Below are 20,659 nucleotides of genomic sequence, written 5' to 3'. Positions count from 1 at the left end.
TGGTAAATGAAAGCCAGCCAGCTGCAGAACCATTCGACGTTTTATTTGATTCGCTTAGAATTTTGAATTATGAAAAATTGAAAAATAATAATTTTGATAGATGCTTGACTTCGCCCAATAGTACATGGCATTTTATATCACATCATCCCCATAATATGCATCATTTTGTTTATAGAAGGAGATGACGACATATAAAAAATATACTGTAGTTGCTGGAAAAACTCTCGCAATCACTTATCAATTCTATTTGAAATGTGAAAATTTCACTCACCGAATCGGAATAGACAAAAAGGCCAAAAGATGTGAACGTTATCGCCGGCCCTGTTTATAATCATATTTATACCGATCGCTGTAGTTATAAGGAACATCAATATGAAGTAGACGATATGGGGACCAACGAGGCCAACGTATATGAAGACTAAAAACTTCTTGCGCTTAAATAGTACAAAATAAATCTTAGTTGATCTGCAATGTAAATTGTAGTCGCAGTTAGTTCATTGCCTTGATACTTACAAACAAGCCATAAAGGACTAAGGAGCAGGATGCCAAAAATAGGATGACTTCAGGAACCACAAAACATATGAATGAATCGTAATCGCCTATTTTTGAAAAACAATGTGTATTTAGCAAATTTAAATTAGCTGTTAGTAATATAATTTTCACCTCTAGTTCCTTTTCTATCGCCACTATCTGCAAGTAAAGCAAAAAGTCGTATTAATGCGATCAAGGTTTATGATATTATATTGGAAGCCACATTACATTGATCGGTGTGAAATATCAAAACAAATTGAATACTCAAGACACTATAGACGAACGTAACAAATGCAATCAAATAGCATCCTATGAGTAATGACCAGCAGCCGCAGCAACGAGTGGCATTAAACATCCTGTGCTATTGTAATGCCGGATTGTCATTTCTGGATAAAATATTTCAATTTGAAAGTAAATGCTTGGGCCAGTATAAAATTGAAAGTAGCTGGAAATGAATAATATGCTGGCTCTCTATACAAACATATTATATTATTTTCTGCGAGTATCGAGCACATTCCATCAGAGTACCAACGTGTCTATAACTAATTCTTTTGCCATCCGTCCTGTGGAGCGTAATTCAATTGTTGACTTGATTTTCATTTTAATTCCATTAGCATAATGATGGGAACTCAAAGATGAAAATGAGAAACACAGAGAGCCAGGCACACACACACGCACACCTAATGCTAATGAGGCTATTATATAAATAGCTTAAATTGCAAATAATGCAAAAGTCAAACTCGATGAAGATGTTGCGCATACGCCCCGTATACGCGTACAATTTGTGAAGCCATTAGCATCAATTTCCTTAAATTGTATATCAATAGCTGAGTGCTTCATTTGTGAGAGTATCAGGTGTACAAAGTGTGCAACGGATATGCAGAGAAACTTACATAGAAAATATATATAAATTATACTGATAATAAAATACATATTTTAGTATATAATTTAGTGGAAAATAGGGAATACTTGCTGAAAACTTCAGAGATCATCCGATAATATAAAAGACCGGTATATAACATGTATATAGACATTGCTGTAATAATATTAAAAAAATATTGCCAATTACACTTATAGAGTCTAAACATTACATATACCGAAATGATATGGAGCATATATCCAATACAGAATTAATTTTACTTTTGCTGGCTTTCACATGCGGATTGATGCGCATTCCAGCTGTAACTATGGTGTATAACGTAAAATAAGAAAACAAAATGAATTTTTATTTAAAATTAAAAGTAACACTATTTTTCTGAAAAAAAAAAATGTTAGAGAACGAAAGGTCTGTAAGTAAAAACTTAATTTCCGGCTATGAAGCCAACTGCTGCAGTAAGCTAATGGACTCTTGACAGGGTATTGGCCATATATCCTTCAACCGTCAACGAACGGGGTTGTAGCAGCAGCAGCAGCAGCTGTTAGCTTATCTATGATTATTGGATGGTATTGATTCTACAGCTCGCACTCTATACACAGCTCACACCTAACGTATTTATGGCATCTTAATTGAATTTCAATTTTCAATTTCGCCTTTTAATTGAATTCAATGAAAAAGTGTCGATGAAACGGTATTCAGCGCTTTGTGTGCAGCTCCCCACCCACATTGCCGCAAGCCCCGCCCCCTTCGTTTATACACAGCTTGGTTGATGCCTCTCTGCTGTTGTTGCTGTTATTGCTGTTGCTGTTTATTCAGCTGTTGCTGTGCTTCTGGGAGCGTCATCAGGGAGCCTCGTCTGCCAGCTCACAGTTGATGGCGCCAACAACGCGACAAAACACAGCCCCGCACCCCAATTCCCCGCACCATTTCAAAGCACCCTTCTGCCCCATCAACACAACATGACAGCCCACTTCCCAGCCTCGTTTACAGCCCCAGTCCCAGCCCCAGCCCCAGCCCAAGACCAAGCCCATTTCAGCTGACGAATCCATTCGGCCTTCAATTGGCTTGGTTTGATTGCGCCAACACATATTTTTCCACAGGGTTTGCCTTGTGATTGACTAAAAACTTGTAAATTGATTGGGCAGTAAATGTGGGCTAACCGAGATAAACAAACCATTTGGCCAGTATAATGCGTCAGAAATTGAACTCCATGCAATAATTGTCAGGGCCATTAAGCCTTGGGTATCACATGGTGAATTAATAACTGAAATGTATACCCAGAGGAGAGTACAATATTATTTTTTTTTTTTACACATTATTTGAATAGCGCAGAGTTTGCATTTAATTCGTGACTATATGTGGATCTGTGATTCTGCATGTACATCTGTATATACATATGTGGGTGAGTGACTGGCTCATTATGCCGAACCGTGCGCCAGCGGCAGTCTTTCTAGCCGATGTTTGCCAGCCTGGCATTCTCGTTTGCATCCATAATGCACGGCCGTGTACTTCTGGCTCGGCACATGTGAGATTTATGCCACTCAGCCAGCAGTGGAAATATCAGACAATGCGAACGGATTTGTATGCCGGGGTTAACGCTGTATCATCACACAACCGCACATCTATAAACATGAACGGGTATTAGGCGCCATTGCCGTAAGATAAAACGAGAGCGCACAGAGCAAGAGACAAAATACGAGATATATATGCAAATTGCTGTCACAGTGGAAATGCCTAAGCCATTGTTGGGATTTCTTCTCCATCCATCTCTTTCTTTTTATATTACTAATATATGCATATTACTTACAATTGATGATGCTATGATTCGCCCGCACTTAAATGCGTACAAGGCGTGCGCCTTTTGATCGTGTCTCTGCTCTGCTCTGCCTTGCTCTGGACAGCTTACGAAAGTATTGTCATAAAATACATAAATCGCATTTGTATGGCAAATCGTTTGCTGGTTGGCTCGGTCGCTTGTGGCAAATTCAATTTGCATGACACTGATTTTGCTTCATCTTGTTCGTCTTCTTGGTGTGCTTCTATAAAATTTACATTTGCGACAAATTGAGCATCGTTTGGCCCGTGGGCCAAGCTCAGTTTCTCTATTGATTTCAATGGAAAGTAAATAAACTGCATCACTTTGCTCTCCCTCTCTCGCTCTCTCTCTCTCTCTCTCTCTCTCTCTCTCTCTCTCTCAACTTTTTGATGGCCACTTTGCATGTTGTGAGAGCTTTAAGCCCGAAAGTGTCTGCCCGCAGGTAGTGACTAATAAAAAACAATACTAAGTAAGAGGCAAGGGTATTTAAATAAATGGACCTTGAACGTAATGGCACGAGTGCAAGTCGAGTGTGCAGCACGTATACATATAATATATAGCTTAAAACCTATCTAGTTTCAGCTTGAAGTTGATGAGATTTAAGACCACATTCCTCTTCTGTAATGCATACATGTGTGAATATAAAAATAAATTTGTGCAAATCGAAAAAAGTAACCGAAAGAAACCCATTTAAAAAGGAAATAATATTCTATAAAGGCATTTTTATATGTTCACATCAATATAATAAAAAAAGACACAATAATAGAGCTGTAAAGCTTCAGCAAGGGCTTTGCGAAAAGCAATAGGAAATTCAGTCTCAAATGGCTATTTGACTCACTGTGGATAGAAAGGCATCAAACATGAAATGACAAACCGAAACGAAATTGGGAAAAAGTGCGTGGCATTCGCATTTCGACGGCTCTTGGCTCTTGGCTCCTGGCTTTTGTCTTAGATGGCCATTATTTAGCAGCACACGTAGGGCAACAGAATGGCAGAAAGCCCATTGACTGGTCCTGAAAAGCATTGCAAAATAGTCGCACATTGTGCAAGAGAAACAAGCGAAATACGTGCGCTCTTGCACAGTGCGCTATTGCACAGTGGTGTGGCCTAGCAAAAAAAACTGTAATATAAATAATTAGAATAAAAATATATACAGTGACTTTCACAAATCTAAAATCCATACACTCAAGACATATTTTATTAATAAAAATCGTAGCGTAAATCAAATAATTTTTTAAATACATTTTTAACCACTGTGCTTCGTTGACCAATTTGTCTGTTTGGCTTTGACACTGGCTGTGACAAAAGTGTTCAACTTCACCTTGATTAATGCGATGGCATGACATTTTCTTTTACAATTGCTCCCGCTCCCTTTCGGGGGAAATTTGTTTTAGCCTGGCACGTTTGTGTCGCCAATTTGTGAGAGAAGTGCAGGCGACTCCAGCTAGCAGCTTACAACCAGCACTCGCATTATTCATTCCATTTGGGCCAAGCTGTTGATTACTTCAGCACAGCTGATGGCCAAAGCCGTTGATTTATTTTGTGGCCAACAGTTGAATCTAGGGCGAGTGAGTCTGCTCTCAACTGAATCTGTGCAAATTTTGGAATTGTGGTAAGATCAGGGCGTGACCCGCATAAAAACATAGAGCTAATTAAAAAGGCAAGCATGATATATTTGCTAAAGAGCCCGCCCGGTAGTGAAACCCATTTTGCAGTCGAATGAATTCAATTTGATTAAGTGTTGCAAATCGATTGGAGTCGGTAATCGAGCTGAGTGTTTGTCATACAAATCGCCTGCGATTAGACAGCGCAGCTAAGCCGAGCAGCAGCTGCTATTGACATGCGGCATGCAGCACACGGTGCCACGTAAAGCTTGCTACTTGCCGCAGCTTCAAGACATGTAATTTACAATCTTGCAGCAGGTGGTGTTCCGGTGCACAATGTGGCAGACTTCATGTGCACTTGCAGCTGCCCTTGAGGATTTCGCTTGTATTTTGTTGCATTTTATGTTTGCCGCGCCACATGGCGTATGTGCAACGTTGGTGGGTAGAAGAAAAAACGTTGCATACCTTGGGGTGCACATCGAAACAAACTTGGATGAATTTAATATAATTGCAGTTCAGTTTACGATAAAACAGGCCCTACCAACAGCTTGAGCGATAATAAAATCAGTTACTACAACGTGAGCTATATGAATATTCGGAAAACTTGGCGTGTGGTAATCAAGCGTTGGCATACGGGGCACTTGCAGGTGGCGCGTAATGCGGTCTTAATGCAACTACTGCAGAATACATGGCCGCACACGGTGGAGGCGGGCTTCCGTTGGCGAACACATTTCAGACAAACCGGACACTTGTATGGATCCGCCTGCGGCACCATTGCCACATTCGAGTCCGCTCCTTTCGCATCCAACTGATCTGGAACTGGGCATAAGGATGGGCTCGACATGAGTTCAAATGGTAGCAATGCAGGCAGCTCATCACCCACTGCATCCACTTGCGCCCCACTAAGCATTGCCTCTGGCGGCAGGCCGTAAGAGATCTCCGCCAGAGTGCTTGCTTGGCGGCGCTGTTGAACTGGCCCCGTGGCAATTGGGGCTGCCCGAGCAGCACCAGCTAAACGAAAGTCCATGCATGGCGCAGCACCACGAATCGGTGGTGGCGAGCGCACAGCGGCTGTTAATGCCGAGCCAGTTAAATTGAATTCACGGCCGCTGTGATGATCCGATATATCCGGAAGCTTAGCTGGTTATGAAGAAAGAGGAAAAAATTAATTAAACTAAACCTACAATGATTTGTTTTGCAGTAAAACAGAAGATCTATACACTCTTTGGAAGAACAAGCCCAATTTATTATTCAATCCAATCCCTGCTAACATATTCTAGTGGCGCTCAATTCTTTGATAAATCACGAAAAACAATAATATTACTTTTCATAAACTATAATACTCACTGTTTTCTGTACGCAATCGAGCGTGTCGCATGTTCTCGCATTCAAATTGTACTTAAATGGAAGCAAATTAATTACAATACTCTTTATTAAGTCAAATTCTTACTGCGCGATAGCTGTGCATCAATTCGCCTGTAGTCGATCAGACTGGAAGTGCTGTTCTTGTCTGCTTCATTTCTGTGGCTAGAGTTCATTCCAAGGTTATTGCCATTGTAGCTCTTGTATAACAGGTTATAGAAATGGTCGTCTATCCAACACTTCTCAGCAGCTAAGCTGTCCGAGTTGACCTGCAAGAGGAACCCATAGAGGATTATTAATTCGCTAAGATGTGCCAAGTGGATGGTGGCTTACGCGGGATTGGCGTGTTGGTTGCGACATTAGATTATTTCTATGGGAACCTCCGTTAAATCTAAACATGATGTTTACCAGAATTTATGAGAGCGCTATATATGTATGTATTATAACTTGCCCGTATTCTAGTCTAACCGAAGTGAGTAAATTGCTTTTTGACATTATTAGCATAGCTCGCTCGATTGCAACAATGTGTAAAGAGGAAGAATTTTCATTTGAAATCAGTTTGATCTAAGCACTATAAGAAGATTGCTAGCTTAACCCTTCACACTGTCAATCCGTATGCAGCGCATGGGGATTTACTCGACAGTTTTTGGGAGGGGAAAGGACGGGCTGAGGACGGGGCACCGAACGACTTGACATATGTGTCTGCACGTATTTAATCACATGGAACCCAGTGAAAAGCCGTTGCGGCTTTCATTCACGATGCTGTCGCATAACATCTATGCCAAAAAGCTTCACAGTCAACATCGTCCTGTATCCTGTCAAAGTCTTCAACTGTTTCGCTTTATATGCTGTACTTTTTATGACCTACAGCACAAGAATGCCGTAGACATATGAGGGCATATGTCATCCTTTCACACACCCACACACCCCCACACACCCATACACATATGAGCAAGTGATACAGTGTGTGAAAGAGTGTGAGTTTAGCCAACGCTTTCAAAAGAATTTCTGTTTGATTGCTGAGAATAAACAACTGAAGGCAGCCGCAGTGCTCGGCATCGTCTAGTTGCGAGGGCCGCTCCTTGAGTAATGCGCACACTTATTTATACGAATAAATGAGAGTGACAAACTTCTTTTGTCGAAAACAAGCTGTATTAAGCGGAAAGTATGTGTACATGCTTTTGTTGATATATTTATATTTAGATATGTGGCTTAGACGTCCATTCAGCACTTGTGTGCACACAACAAATATGTCATCAATATACATATATTATTCCGCTTGTATGGCATCTTAGCGGTCGATCCATCCACGTCGATAAGTGACTGTGATGATTTGCGCTCCATTTTGCCTGCAGCATGTGCTGAATTTTACGCACATTCCGCTCTGGAGTGAGATTCTTATCCTTAATGTGCGTCTCAAGCTTGCGGTTAACTGCGTTTCCTTTTTATGTCCTGCTAGAGTTAAAGTCTATACATATATCTGTTTTCTGTTGTTTTTTTTCGTATGTCATTACATTAATAAAAATGTATTTAAAATACTTTTTTTTATTTCTTTATTGAGTTGAAAGCAGACAAAAACTTTAGCTTTGGGTGCTCCAGGCGGGATATAACAATTGTAAGTCCTTGTTGAGAAGTAATCAATTGGCTGATTCGATAAGGAATCCTTGTATCCTTGTGCGCTGGCCGAATATCTGTGCTTCGATTGATTTTCTTATGTTAAAGAAGTCTAGGAGAAAATTTAGTTTTCCTTTCAATGGATTACTTTTCTGGTTTTCCGACAAGTAATTTGGGCAATTCGGTTCCCATTCAGTTAATTAATCAAGCTGGCTGTCAACAACAGAGGCCAGCAACCAGACGCACTTGACCCTCCAAGTGTATTTCGGCCATTCACAAAACTTTCCCAATATATGTATATGTTATGTTTATAAACGAGCTCGTATTGATTTGTCTGTTGGTTTACATGGGCTTCAAAACATGTATATGTATATTTTTATTTAGATGTATATGTGCTGGAACAAAAATCAATGTTGACCTCGTCCGCGTAGTCGAAAATTCAAGCAATATAAACAATAAACACCTGGCGCAGGTATGGCTGCCTAAAAATAAACAACTCACACACTTTGACGCCAACACTGTCCAACAATGTTTGCGCCATAAATAAATCAAAGCATTTAAAGGCTGACAATTAGCAGGCCACATGGTTACTCTACATATCGATTAACATAGACGAAACAGAATACAAGAACTACAATGTGTTAGATTTGACGTGTTTTGGCTATTGAAAGTGTGTTTTGGCCACGTTGTAATTTGTTTTGACAGCAGTGACGTGCGTAAGATATATGATATCTACTTAGTAGATAATTTGAAAATGGACTTAGCATCACCCTAATAGCATTTTTATACACTGAGCCCATTGTAAATGGGAAATCAGGGCAAAGTGGTTTTATTGTATGTATAAAGCAGGCGGAAGGGGAAGAGGACAACCCCATAAATTATATTGGTTTATAAGTAGTTGATTTAGTCTGAACGTCTGTTCAGTATGTATGTGCGTTTTGATGTCAGAGCATGCATGCAGAGGTCCTAGAAGTCCTATGAAGAAGTCCTAGTCCTTAAGAGAGCTGTAGAGCAGAAGAAACTGCTGCCTATGCCACATAATAATTATGAATATTGACAATGATAAATACGAGTATAATTATGAATATTAATATATATAGGCTGTTCAGCACCTTTTTGTATATGCGTCTCTCTCTCTCTCTCTCTGTCACCCTGCCCATCTCTCTATGTCTATCTGCCGAACGACACCAAGGTACGACGAACAATTACAGAAGATCACTCAAATTTTCTACATGTATGCAGCAGCATTCGTTCGGTATTTACATGTGAGTAAAACGAAGTAAAACGAATGCTTGCAGCAGAAGAGAGTGTTCCCATTCGTCACATAAAGCTCGACTGCAACGATCTCTACCTGTCGTTCGGCTCAAAATCTGAGCGCGACTTCGGCTTTGAGTGAAAGGCGCCCTATATAAAGGGCAGCAGCTGCAGCATTTCTTCAGTCGCCCAAGCCTGGTGGGGGTCAGTAGGTCAGAAGTGAAGTGTGTGATCGTTCAACTAGGCATTAAATACCTGGAGGAAATACTTAGTGGAATTATTTAGTGGAAATACTGAGAGAAATTCCAGAGGAATTGTTTAAAGAAAGAAAGAGGAAACACTTAGAGAAAATACTTAGTTCAAGTACTTAGTTTAAATACTTAGTTCATAGTTTTCATAAAAGTCATAAATATAGATTTAAAAGCGATTGACCATTCAACTAATATTATTTAATTTGCAGCCCAAGCAGAATATGTTTTTGGTATTCATTCAGTACAGCATTTCCTTACATAGTATATGCCAATCAATATCCAATTATCGGCTGATTATTATCGATTTATTCCTTACGCTAACCTTGATATTGAAAAAATGTCTATTATACTTTATATGTATATAGGTTATTTGTATAATTAATAGCTGTGGCACTCGTGTCAAATACATGTTACTTTTGTAATTTTTTTTTAATGTCACAATCGAATGGCTTGGCTGCTTTTAGCTGTGCCGTACTTGGAGTCGCACTTAAAGCGAATTACCCATTTAACACGCAACACTAATGGCTCGAGCACTTGAATTTTCTGTATTTTGCAGCTGAGGACATCCACCTGAACGATTTATATACACGCTACCGGCAGAGGCTGCGCAAGTCGCTCTTCAGATCGGGCCTGTTCACGTCGCTGGTAGCATGTGTTGTGTCCATAGCGATTGGCGTCTATTACGAGCAGGTGAGAGCATTAGCCGTGGCACTAATACTTAGTCGGGTAAAATAACAACTGTGTATTATGGTGTATAGCACCTGCTGCAGACACTGCTGCTGGCATTGGCAGCCGTAATCTCCGGCTCAATACTGACGGCTCTGCAGTTTCCGGCGGTGCTTAGCTCCCCAGCGGCCGCATTGGCCTTTGCCATTGTCACCACCTTCTCGCTGGGCACCATTGCGGCCATCACGGGCGGCGAGCTGGCCCCACTGCCCATGTACGCCCTGTTTCTGGTAAGTGGTCGGTGTGGCAAGCCCACATTGTGGACTGCATACGTATTTAATACGCCGCTTATGAATTGCATCGCTTTGCATTGCAGGGCATCCACACGATGCTGCCCATTTCCTGGCCGGTCTCTGTGGTGTTAGCCTTATTTATGACAGCCATACACATCGTTTATAGAATCGGCACCAGCCCGGACTACGCGTGCAATTTGCCCATGGTAAGTTTTTTATTTGCATTGCCCCATCGCTGTGGCAACAGTTTTGCCATAAACTGGGATTACGCTTTTGCCGTAAAAGTTGAGCGCAAATGGACGGAAAAATATTGGGTTTATTATAGTTTACAAAGTTCATAGAGTGCTAAGCTTGTAAGGTTTTATGCAATTTTTCATATTGGTATTTAATGCAAGCTCAAATTGGAAATTTTTAATGTAAACCAATTTAAGGTGGGCTGAGAGAACACTACGATAAAACAAACCTTGATTTCCCATTTTCAATGGGTTCAGGGTAAAAAAGTTAAAAAAAAATATCACAATCCAATTAAAAGGCTCGGATTAAAATTTATTAAAAATTATTAAAATTAATAATTATTAAAATATAAATAAAATATAAAAGCTTTACTTAGCTTCAATAAACACTATACAACACTATATTCGTAATACGAATTTCGTATATAAAAATATAAAATGATAAATCAGTAGATATAGAGAGACGCTCACTCTGTTTTCACTATATACTACATTACGAATAATTAATTATAGTATAATTATAATTATACTATATTACGTACAATTAAATTTTCGAGTCTCTGTTTTTCTTAAATTATATATTAAATATATTTTTGAATTAAATATTGATATTTGCAGCAAAAGTAATATTTGATAATTATATTTACATAAACTTTACTCATTATCAGTGTCAACTTTTAATTATTATTTGCTTAATTAAAATTTGCCAATTTGTATTTCAAATCATTGCAAATGGCAGACAAAATAGAAATTGAACAACTTTTAAAGTTGTCGCTTTAATTACTTGTTTAGTTTTTCTCGTGGTTCGTTTTCCGCAGCACAATTTTTCGTGCTGTGGCAGTTCACCCAGTCACCCCATTACCCCCCTCTCCATTCTTCGTTCAGTGACTCGCTCACTCACTTATTCCATGCCCATCGCAGGGCATTGTGGCAGAGTTAATTAGCTGGGACACAATTGTATGTTGGGAATTCCGATTAGGGGTCTGTGGTGGAGCATTGTGGGTCCTGCTTCTCCTCCTGCCAATAGACTCTATTATTCAACAGTTCTTGGCGTGACCCCGTTTAACTCTCATTGCTCACTCGTTTCTCTCTCGCCCGGGCCCTCGTAGCTCTTTGGCGAGATTGTTATGCTGGCTAGCGCATCCGTTTCCGGTCTTTATTATCGCATCATGTCGGATGCCGCCCACAATCGCACCGTGGATGGAACACGCACTGGCATCGAGCAACGCGTCAAGCTCGAGTGCGAGCGCGAGCAGCAGGAGCAGCTGCTTCTGAGCGTGATACCCGCCTACATCGCCGCCGAGGTGAGCAAATGCTGGCAAGTGCTCTGATTTGCTATTGTCGTTATAATGTGTGTGTGTATGTGCGTGTGCGTGTGTGTATATGTGTTTCTGTATGCAGGTCAAGCGGAGCATCATGCTGAAGATGGCGGATGCTTGCCAGCGTGCTGGAGGCCAGGCGTCAACATCAGCCACACGTTTCCACGAGCTCCACGTGCAGCGGCACACAAATGTCACCATACTTTTTGCAGACATTGTGAACTTTACGCCGCTCTCATCCTCCCTGACGGCCAGTGATTTGGTCAAGACCTTAAACGATCTCTTCGGACGCTTCGATCAAATAGCTCAGGTGAGTAGCAACAGCACCTGCTGGCGATGCATTAATCATCTGACTTATCCTGCCTCTGACACATAGGAGAATCAATGCCTGCGCATTAAAATTCTGGGCGATTGCTATTATTGCGTGTCCGGGCTGCCCATCTCACGGCCGCAGCATGCTACAAATTGTGTCAACATGGGCCTGCAAATGATCGATGCCATCAGGTGAGTTGCCCTTTAAACAGTCAACATTGAACGCGCGTTACGCATACGACATGTTTGCCCTCGGTCGTCCCTTTTGACTTGCTGTTTGGTGTTTGGTTTTTCCTTGCATGAACGAGCGTGCCTATGTACGTGTGTATGTGTGTTTGTGTGTTTGTGTGTGTATGTGTGCTTGAGTTTCCGCCAGCTCTTATGCAAACGTTTGTTTTTGCTTTCAGCACTTTGATAGTTTCTGTGGGCCATCGGGTTACAGGTGGATAAGCACACACACACACACACACACACACACACGCATCAGTGACACGAGCGTAAACACTAGCATGCAGGGATAGCTACACATGCAACAATAAATTGTGCACACTTTTTATTTAATACATCAAGTATTAAGTCGATTTACGTTAAGCTTTAATTTGTGCCTAAATAGATGTCACGATATTGTTTTTATCGCCCTGCCTTGGCTGTCAGCTTATTGCGCGGCCATGTCAGCTTTAAATGCCAGTAGATGGACATGGATCCAGTTTTTATGTCGCCTATTAAAATCGTATCATGCAATAAAAGACGCCCACAAAACAAAAGAATAGGTCAAAGAATAAAAAAAAAAGTAACATAAAATATATACAAAGCAGAATATTTTGTACAATATCGACACAAAAGCCAATTTTATTACATGCGTAAGTGGCCCAGTAGCAAGTACGTACGGCCATTGTCCGAAAAGCTACTGAGGTACTGCCTGAGTATGTGAGTGCACATAAATCTTTTTATTGTATACATTAAAAAATACATTTTGGATATATTTTTCTATATTGAATATATAATTTCTCAGCTTAAAGTATTTTAGGGTATTTAAATTTCGGCACTTGAGCTGCTATATATTCGCATTTTTCATTTATTTCTTTATTCGCCAACGCGCATTCCTATTGTGTTTATTATTTTGTTCTGGCTTGGCCGCTTTCTAACATTTCATTTCACTTTAAGTATTTCTTTTGTTCTTCGCCGGAAGGCATTTGGCTTTTCATTCTCTCATGCCCTCTCTCTCCCACTCTCTCTGTTCTGAAAAGCAACTTGCTTCTCGCTTTGTTTGTACCATGCAGATGCAGCCCATTAAGCAGTGCGGGTTTTTTTCAATTTGCTTCTTATGAAAATGCCACAATGCTTGCATCTCGTGTGTGTATGTGAGTGTGTGTGTATGTGAGAGCTACAAGTTAAATTGTGAGACGCAACAGACGTCTGTTGTTTTGTGTTATTTAGCAAACACTTTAAAGCGCATTGCTTGAAGAGCGCACAGCATTTCGTTGCGCACAAAAGTAGGCAATATTTTTTGATTTACCTGAGCACAAACAAGTGCTAGGCCCGCTCGCATTCTCAGCACATTTGTGTGAACTCTTATCTCATTTTTTTGATGAGCCCAGCATGTTGAAATAATAGCCTGTATTCGCCCACATATTCGTTTATTTTGAGTACTCACTGCTGGAACTTTAAAGAATAAGGCACACCGAGGTAATCGCACTCCTGCATAATTAAATTTAATTCCCGAAACTTTACAAATTCATAAAGGGGGCGAGCCTCGAAAAAGAACTTTGGCATTAGGAAAACCTGAGGCTTTTCTTGGGTACAGCCAGTGGAGGTTGTTATCTGAGTGTGCACATAAGTGTTTCAATCGTTGAGCAAACCAAATGACCCAAAGTAAAACAAAAGGAATGAAAACAAATCAACTTAAAGGACTCCCATGTGATTTGTTTTCCAAGACGATTTACTTCTGCTGCGTCTCATTTGGCGCTGCGAACACATCACACTGCACTACAAAAATACTATTTGCTGTTAATAACCGGGCGAAGGACTTGTTAACCAGCCCCTAGCTGTGTGTACACGTGTGTGCTTCGGTGAGTGGTCGGCCACATGTCATATATCAGGGCTCACAAAGGCTGGCCTGTTGTTGTCCTGTTGTTTTATGGCACATAAAATCGTGCTCGTTACGCAACTCTAGAACTAGTTAGTATATAAGTATGTAAATATTTCTGTACATGAGCCAGCACAACTGGACGGACAACATTCATTGTTTGCCCTTCGTTTGCTTTACTCTCGTTCCGGCAGACACGTGCGTGAGGCGACCGGCATAAATGTTGACATGCGAATTGGCATACACACGGGCAACGTGCTCTGCGGCGTCCTTGGCCTCCGCAAGTGGCAATTTGATGTTTGGAGCGATGATGTTACCCTGGCCAACCACATGGAGAGCGGCGGCGTTGCGGGGTAAGTTTGTCATTTCTGTATTTTTATACCCTGAACCCATTTTCAATGGGAAATCAGGGTATAATGGTTTTGTTGAAATGTATGTAACAGGCAGAAGGAGGCGTGGCAGACCCCACAAAGTATATATATTCTTGATCAGGGCGACGAGCGGAGTTGATTTGGCCCTGTCCGTCTGTCTGTCCGTCTGTCCGTCTGTCCGTCCGTCCGTCTGTCCGTCTGTCCGTATGTATGAACGCGTCGATTTCAGAAGATATAAGAGCTAGAGACTTCAAATTTTTTTTAAAATGTCCGTAATTACAGCGCGCATATCAAGTTTATCATTAAAAATCGATAACTTATCCCGATCTTTTTTTATCGATAAAAACCCTTATCGAAAACCAGTTATAAAATTATATCTTCTACACCTTTATTACTAGAGTCTCCAAATTTTTAATGTATGCTTACATGCAATTTATACAATTTCGGTTTTTGTTAAAATTAACCCCCCACCTCTAAATTCACCCCCTCACCCTCATTTTTGTAAGAAGCGTATTTCAAATACTAGAGACTTGTGCTTTGGCAATTACATGCATATTTATGTTATAATCATAATCTGAAAGTTTCATGAAGATCGTACGTCCATAAAAAAAGTTATTAAGCAATTAAGTTCTCATAGTAAGCGTATACTGCAGCCCATGCGTGTTTATGCGTGGGTGCTTGTGTGTGTATGTGGCTGTGTATGTGTGTGTATGTGTTTGTGCATGTGTATGTATGTGTTTGTGTATGTGTGTGTGTATGTGAGTGTGTGTATGTGTTTGTGTCTGTATGCGTGTGTGTGTATGTATGCCTGTGTGTGCGTGTGTGCGTGTTTCTTGTGTAAGCTGAAAGACGCGAAAAATTATTGAAATATCTATTGCTCCGAGGGTTCAGGGGATCTCGTAGTCGAGCAGTCTCGACTAGAGCTTTCTTACTTGTTGTTTTTTTGTCTTTTAATTCCACACAAAGCCAACTAACCAAAGCAAAACAAACGCGAGCCTGCCGGGCAGCAGGTGAAGCAGCTAAACAAGGTGCTGCCCCACACGTCATAATACCATTTTTAATGTGTCTTCATGGGCATTGCAATTAAACACGTCCTTAGCCTCGGGCCATTACCTTCAATTGCAGCTCGAGCTCGGGCTGGCTCGAAGCTATATGTAATTAGAGTTGTGTCTGACCTAAGAATAGAATAAACGCTCAGGCAACTGACAAGCACCGGTCATTATATAGCGATTTATCCAATTTCAGTCTGAGTTTAATCTACAATTAAATTTGCTCTTTCCAAGTACAGCCAATTGTGGCAATGCCTAGAGGTTATCAAAAGGTTAATCAGCAGTTGTCGATTATGAATTTCTATTCACTGAGTCACTGAGGCACTTTTATCTAAAATCTACTTCAAGTTGCACATAGATGATTTTTATTTATTCCTTGCCCACGGCTTGGGGCACACACTCAATTCGGTTGCGCAACAAAGGCATAAATAAAATAAAATTACAATTGAAAGCACGGAAATGGATGCCAAGTGGAATAAGAGAGAGAGAGAGACCACACGCATTCTAGAAAGGTTCTTTAATTTATATACATAACACATACATATACATACATATATAGAGCATTGAATATATTCAATGAATCCACATATAATTCACAGTCGCGTGCACATCACAAAGCAAACTTTGGACTTTCTGGGCGACAAGTTTGAGGTGGAGCAGGGCGAGGGTGGCAGCCGAGACGCATATCTAGCGGATCATAAAATTGAAACGTATCTCATTGTGCCGCCCAAGGTATGTCTTTTGTTTCATCTATCGTAATGAGCTGCTCGGCTAACCATCATCTCGACAGCCTGCCTATATGCACAGTGTGCCGCGGGTGGTGGAGTGCATTGAGCACACGGAGCCAGCTGAGGAGCATGCCGTCAAAGAAGACATCGATGTCACTGAGAAGCTTCTGCCTGCTGAAACACGATCTCCAGTTAGTGCAGCTGCTTCTGCTGCTGCTGTGGCCGACGGACAGCCTGACAGGCTCTCACCCATATCTACGAACAGCCAAGATGGGGTACTGCATGCGCCGCTCACCTCGGCTGCATCCATGTCCATCAAGGAGCTGTCCGAAGAGGAAGACGATGCTAATGCCACGGAGCCGCTGGTTGGCAAGTGCAGCGAGCCAGAAATCAACAATGAGGGAACGCCAAATGTGGCCCATCGCGGCAGCGGCGACTCCGCTGCCTCCGAGTCCGCACCCAAGTCGGCCGCCTTGTCCTTGCCCGCCGAGGATCTGCTCAGCATGAGTGGCAGCGAGAGTGGCATCTCCAACAGTGGCACCCAGCCAGCAACAGCGGCCAATGCGGCCAATCTTACGCCCACATCAACAGCAGCAGGAGCCACAGCAACAGCAACAGCAGCAGCAGCTGCAGCAGGAGGCGCCAATAGTTTGACTGTGGCCGAGGCACCCGAGCGCTCCCGACGCAAACTCTCTGTACAGGGTAAGTTGGAGCAGTTGAAAGCTGGAATGACTGCATACATAAGGAAATAAATATATAAATATACATACACATACATATATGCAACTTGACTTCAAAGTTGCACCAATCTTGCCTAAATTTAGAAATTATTTATATTTGTAGCTATGGATTAATTTTGTAAATAATATAAATATACAGGCAGCATAAAAATGCGTCTTTCTCAATAAAGCTTCTTTAATTTTATTTCTTTTTTTCGTTCATTCAGGACTGATGTCCTTCGCCGACAGACGTCGCTCCTCTGGCGCCTTTATCGAGGGTCGCAAATTATCCATACACAGCGGCGAAAGTTTTCGCAGTCATGCAGGTGAGTTGCCACAGACGGAGTGAAGATTGCAACGGGCCTTGGGTGCGGCAGGGGCGTGAAAGAGGCTTGAGGCACGGGCAGAGCATAAAGCGCAACAGTTGAAAATCACTTTTGCAAATGAGCTCCAGTTCATGCATAATTTTATCGTCAGTGTCCCAACTTTTGCATCATAAGCTTAATGTGCTTGCGTTTGTTGTTGTTTGTTGTTGTTGCTTGTTGTTGTTTGTTGTTGGTTGGCCTTTGTGCAAAGTTGGGCATGACCAAGCGCGCAGCGCACTGGCCCAGGTGCTTCCAGGCGTGCACGGACCGGACCACAGCACCTGGCCAACGCTGGCAATTAAGCTTCCTTTGACAGCCAGCTGAGCTATGTGCTCGTTGCCACTGCTGCAGCTGCGGCCCATTGTTCGTTTTATGGCTTTTTATATGGGTGCCTCACGTGCCATCGCGACGGCTGCCAAATGCTTAATTTGATGGCATTTTTAATGCAAGCTCGGACATGAATAAAACTGATTAAATATTGTGTGGGAAGTTGACAAACGAATTAACACGTAGCTTAAAAGTCAAGGATTAAGGATAATAACACGATAAATATCACGCCGGAGCATTGCCAGAAAAGCCAGAATGAATTACAAATGGATAGCAGAAACCAAAGCAAATAGCTAGATGACTGTAATATTGGGTGTAGATATAGGCTATACATTTAGAAATATGTAATAAATATACTTCTAAATTCCATGTTTATAGATTTTCCAATCAGACTAAACACATTTCGCTTGTCTAATCGGATTTTAGTCGGTTTTCTATTCAACTCAGATTATCTGCGCTTGTTTTTTGCATGCAAATTTATTTATAATTTTAAAGGAAAACTCTTCAAGCCCTACATAAATCTATTAAATGAAAAATCAAAATTGAATTGTGTGTGGTTGTGTGTTTTTTTTTTTTAACAGGCCATGTCACACGCAATCGTCCCTCTTCAAAGATGACCAAATATGTGGAATGCTGGGGCGCCGATCGACCCTTTGCCAACATTGCCGAATCCAAGCTGGTGAAAAACATTGGACTGGCGGTGAGTGGGTGTGGGTGGATGGCCTGGTTGGTCCGTGTGGACCATAGTTTTGCCAACTGCCTGGGGTCAAGCAGCAACAGCCGAGAATGACATTAAAATTAAATTGAATTAAACTCAATTTGTTTTGCGGACTTGGTCGTTTGGTTAAATTAAATAAACAGCAAGCAACAGGCTTGATTTCGTAGCCATTGGGCACACCGGCTGCTGCTGCTGCTGCTACTCTTGCTTTCTATGGACGGCATCGCCTCCAACTGCGCCTCTGGGCATCAAGCTGACAAACCTCTATTATCCCTTGCAGAGCATTGCCATGATTGAATCAAATTTGCTGCCGCCCGAGCGTAAATGTTTCAATTTTAACTTCTTGGGGCCCCCCACCGAGCTGAAGCCATTCAGCATGTGGTACCGGAATACGCCTCGGGAGGCCATGTACCGAGAGCAGCCGGATACACACTTCCGCTTCGATCTGATATGCGCCTTCGTGCTCTTCCTCTCGCTGGCCGTGGTGCAGCTGATTGTTATTGAACTGTAGGTGAGATCCAGTACCGAGAACGATTTATTTAACTCAGATTTGAATGCCCCCCATGACAGGAACCTGGCGATGCTGGGCTCGTTGCTGGCCAGCTTCATATCCCTAGCATTGTTTCTCTATTTGAGCAATATGTCCGTGCCGGATGTGCATGCCTCGAGCACGGAGCGTAATGGTCCCGGCCAGGTGGTGGCCAGCAGTCGCTTTCTGCGCATGGCCATGTTCATCATTGTCAACATACTCATCTCGTCCTGTGCCGTATTCAGTGTGGTAAGTGGAAGAGGTTTTTCGATGTGTAAACCAACGGGTCTTTAGCCAGCATTTATAATAGATCAACTACTCGCTGCCGGACGATATGTCCTATGGGGAGAGTAATGCCACCAGTACCAACAGCAGCGATACATTCAACAACAGCACGCTGCCGGACGAGATGCTACCCCTGGATATTGCCAATGCCATACCGAAAGCTCCCATATTCCTTTGCTGCTGCGCCGTCAGCTTGGCGGCCATTTCGGCTTTCCTCAGATCGGGATTCATACTCAAGCTGGTTGCCATGATATTGGCCCTGATCGGACAGACGATTGTGCTGGGCTACAGCGATCTGTTTGTGCATTACAATGTGGTCAACTATAACAATGGGTGAGTCCTGGCCAAATCCAGTTGAGAACAGTTAGAACTAAACCTTTTTTTGCTCTGCTAGCCTCCCTCTGGAAGTCAAAGGCTTCCTGCTGCTGTTGCTGGTGATTGCTGTGCTGCATACCCTGGATCGTCAGGGTGAATATGTGGCACGCACCGACTTTCTGTGGAAGGCCAAGCTGAAGGTGGAGCAGGAGGAGGTCGAGACAATGCGAGGCATCAATAAGGTAAAGTTGACTCATAAATCGCAAGTGAATTGCTTTATTCATCACAATAAAATTCCCTCAGATTCTGCTGGAGAACATTCTGCCGGCTCACGTGGCCACCCACTTTCTGCATCTGGAGCGCTCCACGGAGCTGTATCACGAGAGCTACTCCTGCGTGGCCGTCATGTTTGCCTCCATACCCAACTACAAGGAGTTCTACGATGAGACAGACGTCAATAAGCAGGGCCTGGAGTGCTTGCGTCTGTTGAACGAGATCATTTGCGATTTCGACAAGGTGAGTGTGGGAGTAAACAGTTGTCTTGCAGGTCTAATTAAAATTGTCCTCTCTTGCAGTTACTCTTAAAACCGAAATTCAGTGGCATCGAAAAGATTAAAACCATAGCCAGCACCTATATGTGTGCATCTGGCCTGCGACCCGGCAAGGAGGATGGCGCCACGGTAAGTTGCTGCAGCACTTTGCCAAGCTTCTTTAAACTCTGGAATGTCTATGTAAATTAATTAATATTTCTTTAACGCTTGACTAATACTATAAATAACAACACTGCGACTACCTGGCATGCTATAAATAGTCGCGTAGCTTTGCGGTAAGTTAATCTATGCATTTAAGCAGCTATAAAATCGTAGTCAATATACGATATAATAACCCTGGGTTGGGCTTATAAAATACATGTATATTTTACTATAATTAATATTTTATATTAAAATAGAGCTATCGATACTAACTAACTCTTAGCTGATGCTACTAAGGACTAGTCAGTTAAGTCTTCGCTAATAGCTCCTATCTGATTCCGCA

At 42.0% G+C, this 20,659-nt stretch overlaps 3 protein-coding genes across 7 annotated transcripts in view; 1 reads left to right on the top strand and 2 right to left on the bottom strand.

Annotated features, from left to right (window-relative positions):
• Window positions 1-20,659, top strand: part of Ac76E (adenylate cyclase type 2 Ac76E) — a 40,183-nt gene that overhangs the window by 18,624 nt on the left and 900 nt on the right. For 4 of the 5 annotated variants that reach the window (XM_018008345.2, XM_018008343.2, XM_089466504.1 and 1 more), the window contains 18 exons: window positions 9,866-9,999; window positions 10,068-10,265; window positions 10,352-10,474; window positions 11,611-11,805; window positions 11,903-12,130; window positions 12,197-12,324; window positions 14,413-14,571; window positions 16,238-16,370; window positions 16,429-17,068; window positions 17,313-17,411; window positions 18,359-18,477; window positions 18,776-19,002; window positions 19,066-19,273; window positions 19,335-19,642; window positions 19,704-19,866; window positions 19,928-20,140; window positions 20,200-20,304; window positions 20,436-20,450. In XM_018008345.2, the coding sequence (XP_017863834.1) occupies window positions 9,866-9,999; window positions 10,068-10,265; window positions 10,352-10,474; window positions 11,611-11,805; window positions 11,903-12,130; window positions 12,197-12,324; window positions 14,413-14,571; window positions 16,238-16,370; window positions 16,429-17,068; window positions 17,313-17,411; window positions 18,359-18,477; window positions 18,776-19,002; window positions 19,066-19,273; window positions 19,335-19,642; window positions 19,704-19,866; window positions 19,928-20,140; window positions 20,200-20,304; window positions 20,436-20,450 (3,395 nt within the window). The remainder of the gene's footprint in view (window positions 1-9,865; window positions 10,000-10,067; window positions 10,266-10,351; window positions 10,475-11,610; window positions 11,806-11,902; window positions 12,131-12,196; window positions 12,325-14,412; window positions 14,572-16,237; window positions 16,371-16,428; window positions 17,069-17,312; window positions 17,412-18,358; window positions 18,478-18,775; window positions 19,003-19,065; window positions 19,274-19,334; window positions 19,643-19,703; window positions 19,867-19,927; window positions 20,141-20,199; window positions 20,305-20,435; window positions 20,451-20,659) is intronic. The other variant, XM_018008344.2, reaches the window with a different exon arrangement.
• Window positions 23-996, bottom strand: LOC149269380 (uncharacterized). Its single transcript, XM_089466509.1, has 5 exons — window positions 760-996; window positions 664-690; window positions 514-599; window positions 272-434; window positions 23-212 (listed from the first exon to the last, which is right to left on the bottom strand). Exons 1-5 carry the CDS (start codon window positions 884-886, stop codon window positions 133-135), a joined length of 483 nt encoding a protein of 160 aa, XP_089322635.1. The 5' UTR covers window positions 887-996; the 3' UTR covers window positions 23-132.
• Window positions 4,877-6,688, bottom strand: LOC108614298 (uncharacterized). Its single transcript, XM_018008352.2, has 4 exons — window positions 6,524-6,688; window positions 6,279-6,459; window positions 6,176-6,226; window positions 4,877-5,968 (listed from the first exon to the last, which is right to left on the bottom strand). The coding sequence occupies exons 1-4, from the start codon at window positions 6,587-6,589 to the stop codon at window positions 5,412-5,414; spliced, it is 855 nt and encodes a 284-aa protein (XP_017863841.1). The 5' UTR covers window positions 6,590-6,688; the 3' UTR covers window positions 4,877-5,411.

This window comes from Drosophila arizonae, chromosome 4 (assembly GCF_054131065.1).
Source record: "Drosophila arizonae isolate 15081-1271.41 chromosome 4, UAZ_ARI_1.0, whole genome shotgun sequence".
NCBI lineage: Eukaryota > Metazoa > Arthropoda > Insecta > Diptera > Drosophilidae > Drosophila > Drosophila arizonae.
Note: the sequence above shows the minus strand (reverse complement) of the source record. Positions and strands in the feature narration are given on the sequence as shown.

Bases quoted from the DNA above. Each gene is read 5' to 3' on its own strand.
- LOC149269380 (XM_089466509.1), bottom strand. From the start codon at position 886: ATGTTTAATGCCACTCGTTGCTGCGGCTGCTGGTCATTACTCATAGGA. The intron at 691-759 runs GTAATGTGGCTT...CTTTACTTGCAG, and splicing joins GATATTTCACACCGATCAAT to ATAGTGGCGATAGAAAAGGA. The intron at 600-663 runs GTGAAAATTATA...TTTCAAAAATAG, and splicing joins CGATAGAAAAGGAACTAGAG to GCGATTACGATTCATTCATA.
- LOC108614298 (XM_018008352.2), bottom strand. From the start codon at position 6,589: ATGTTTAGATTTAACGGAGGTTCCCATAGAAATAATCTAATGTCGCAA. The intron at 6,460-6,523 runs GTAAGCCACCAT...TTCCTCTTGCAG, and splicing joins AACCAACACGCCAATCCCGC to GTCAACTCGGACAGCTTAGC. The intron at 6,227-6,278 runs GTAAGAATTTGA...CTTCCATTTAAG, and splicing joins TGATGCACAGCTATCGCGCA to TACAATTTGAATGCGAGAAC.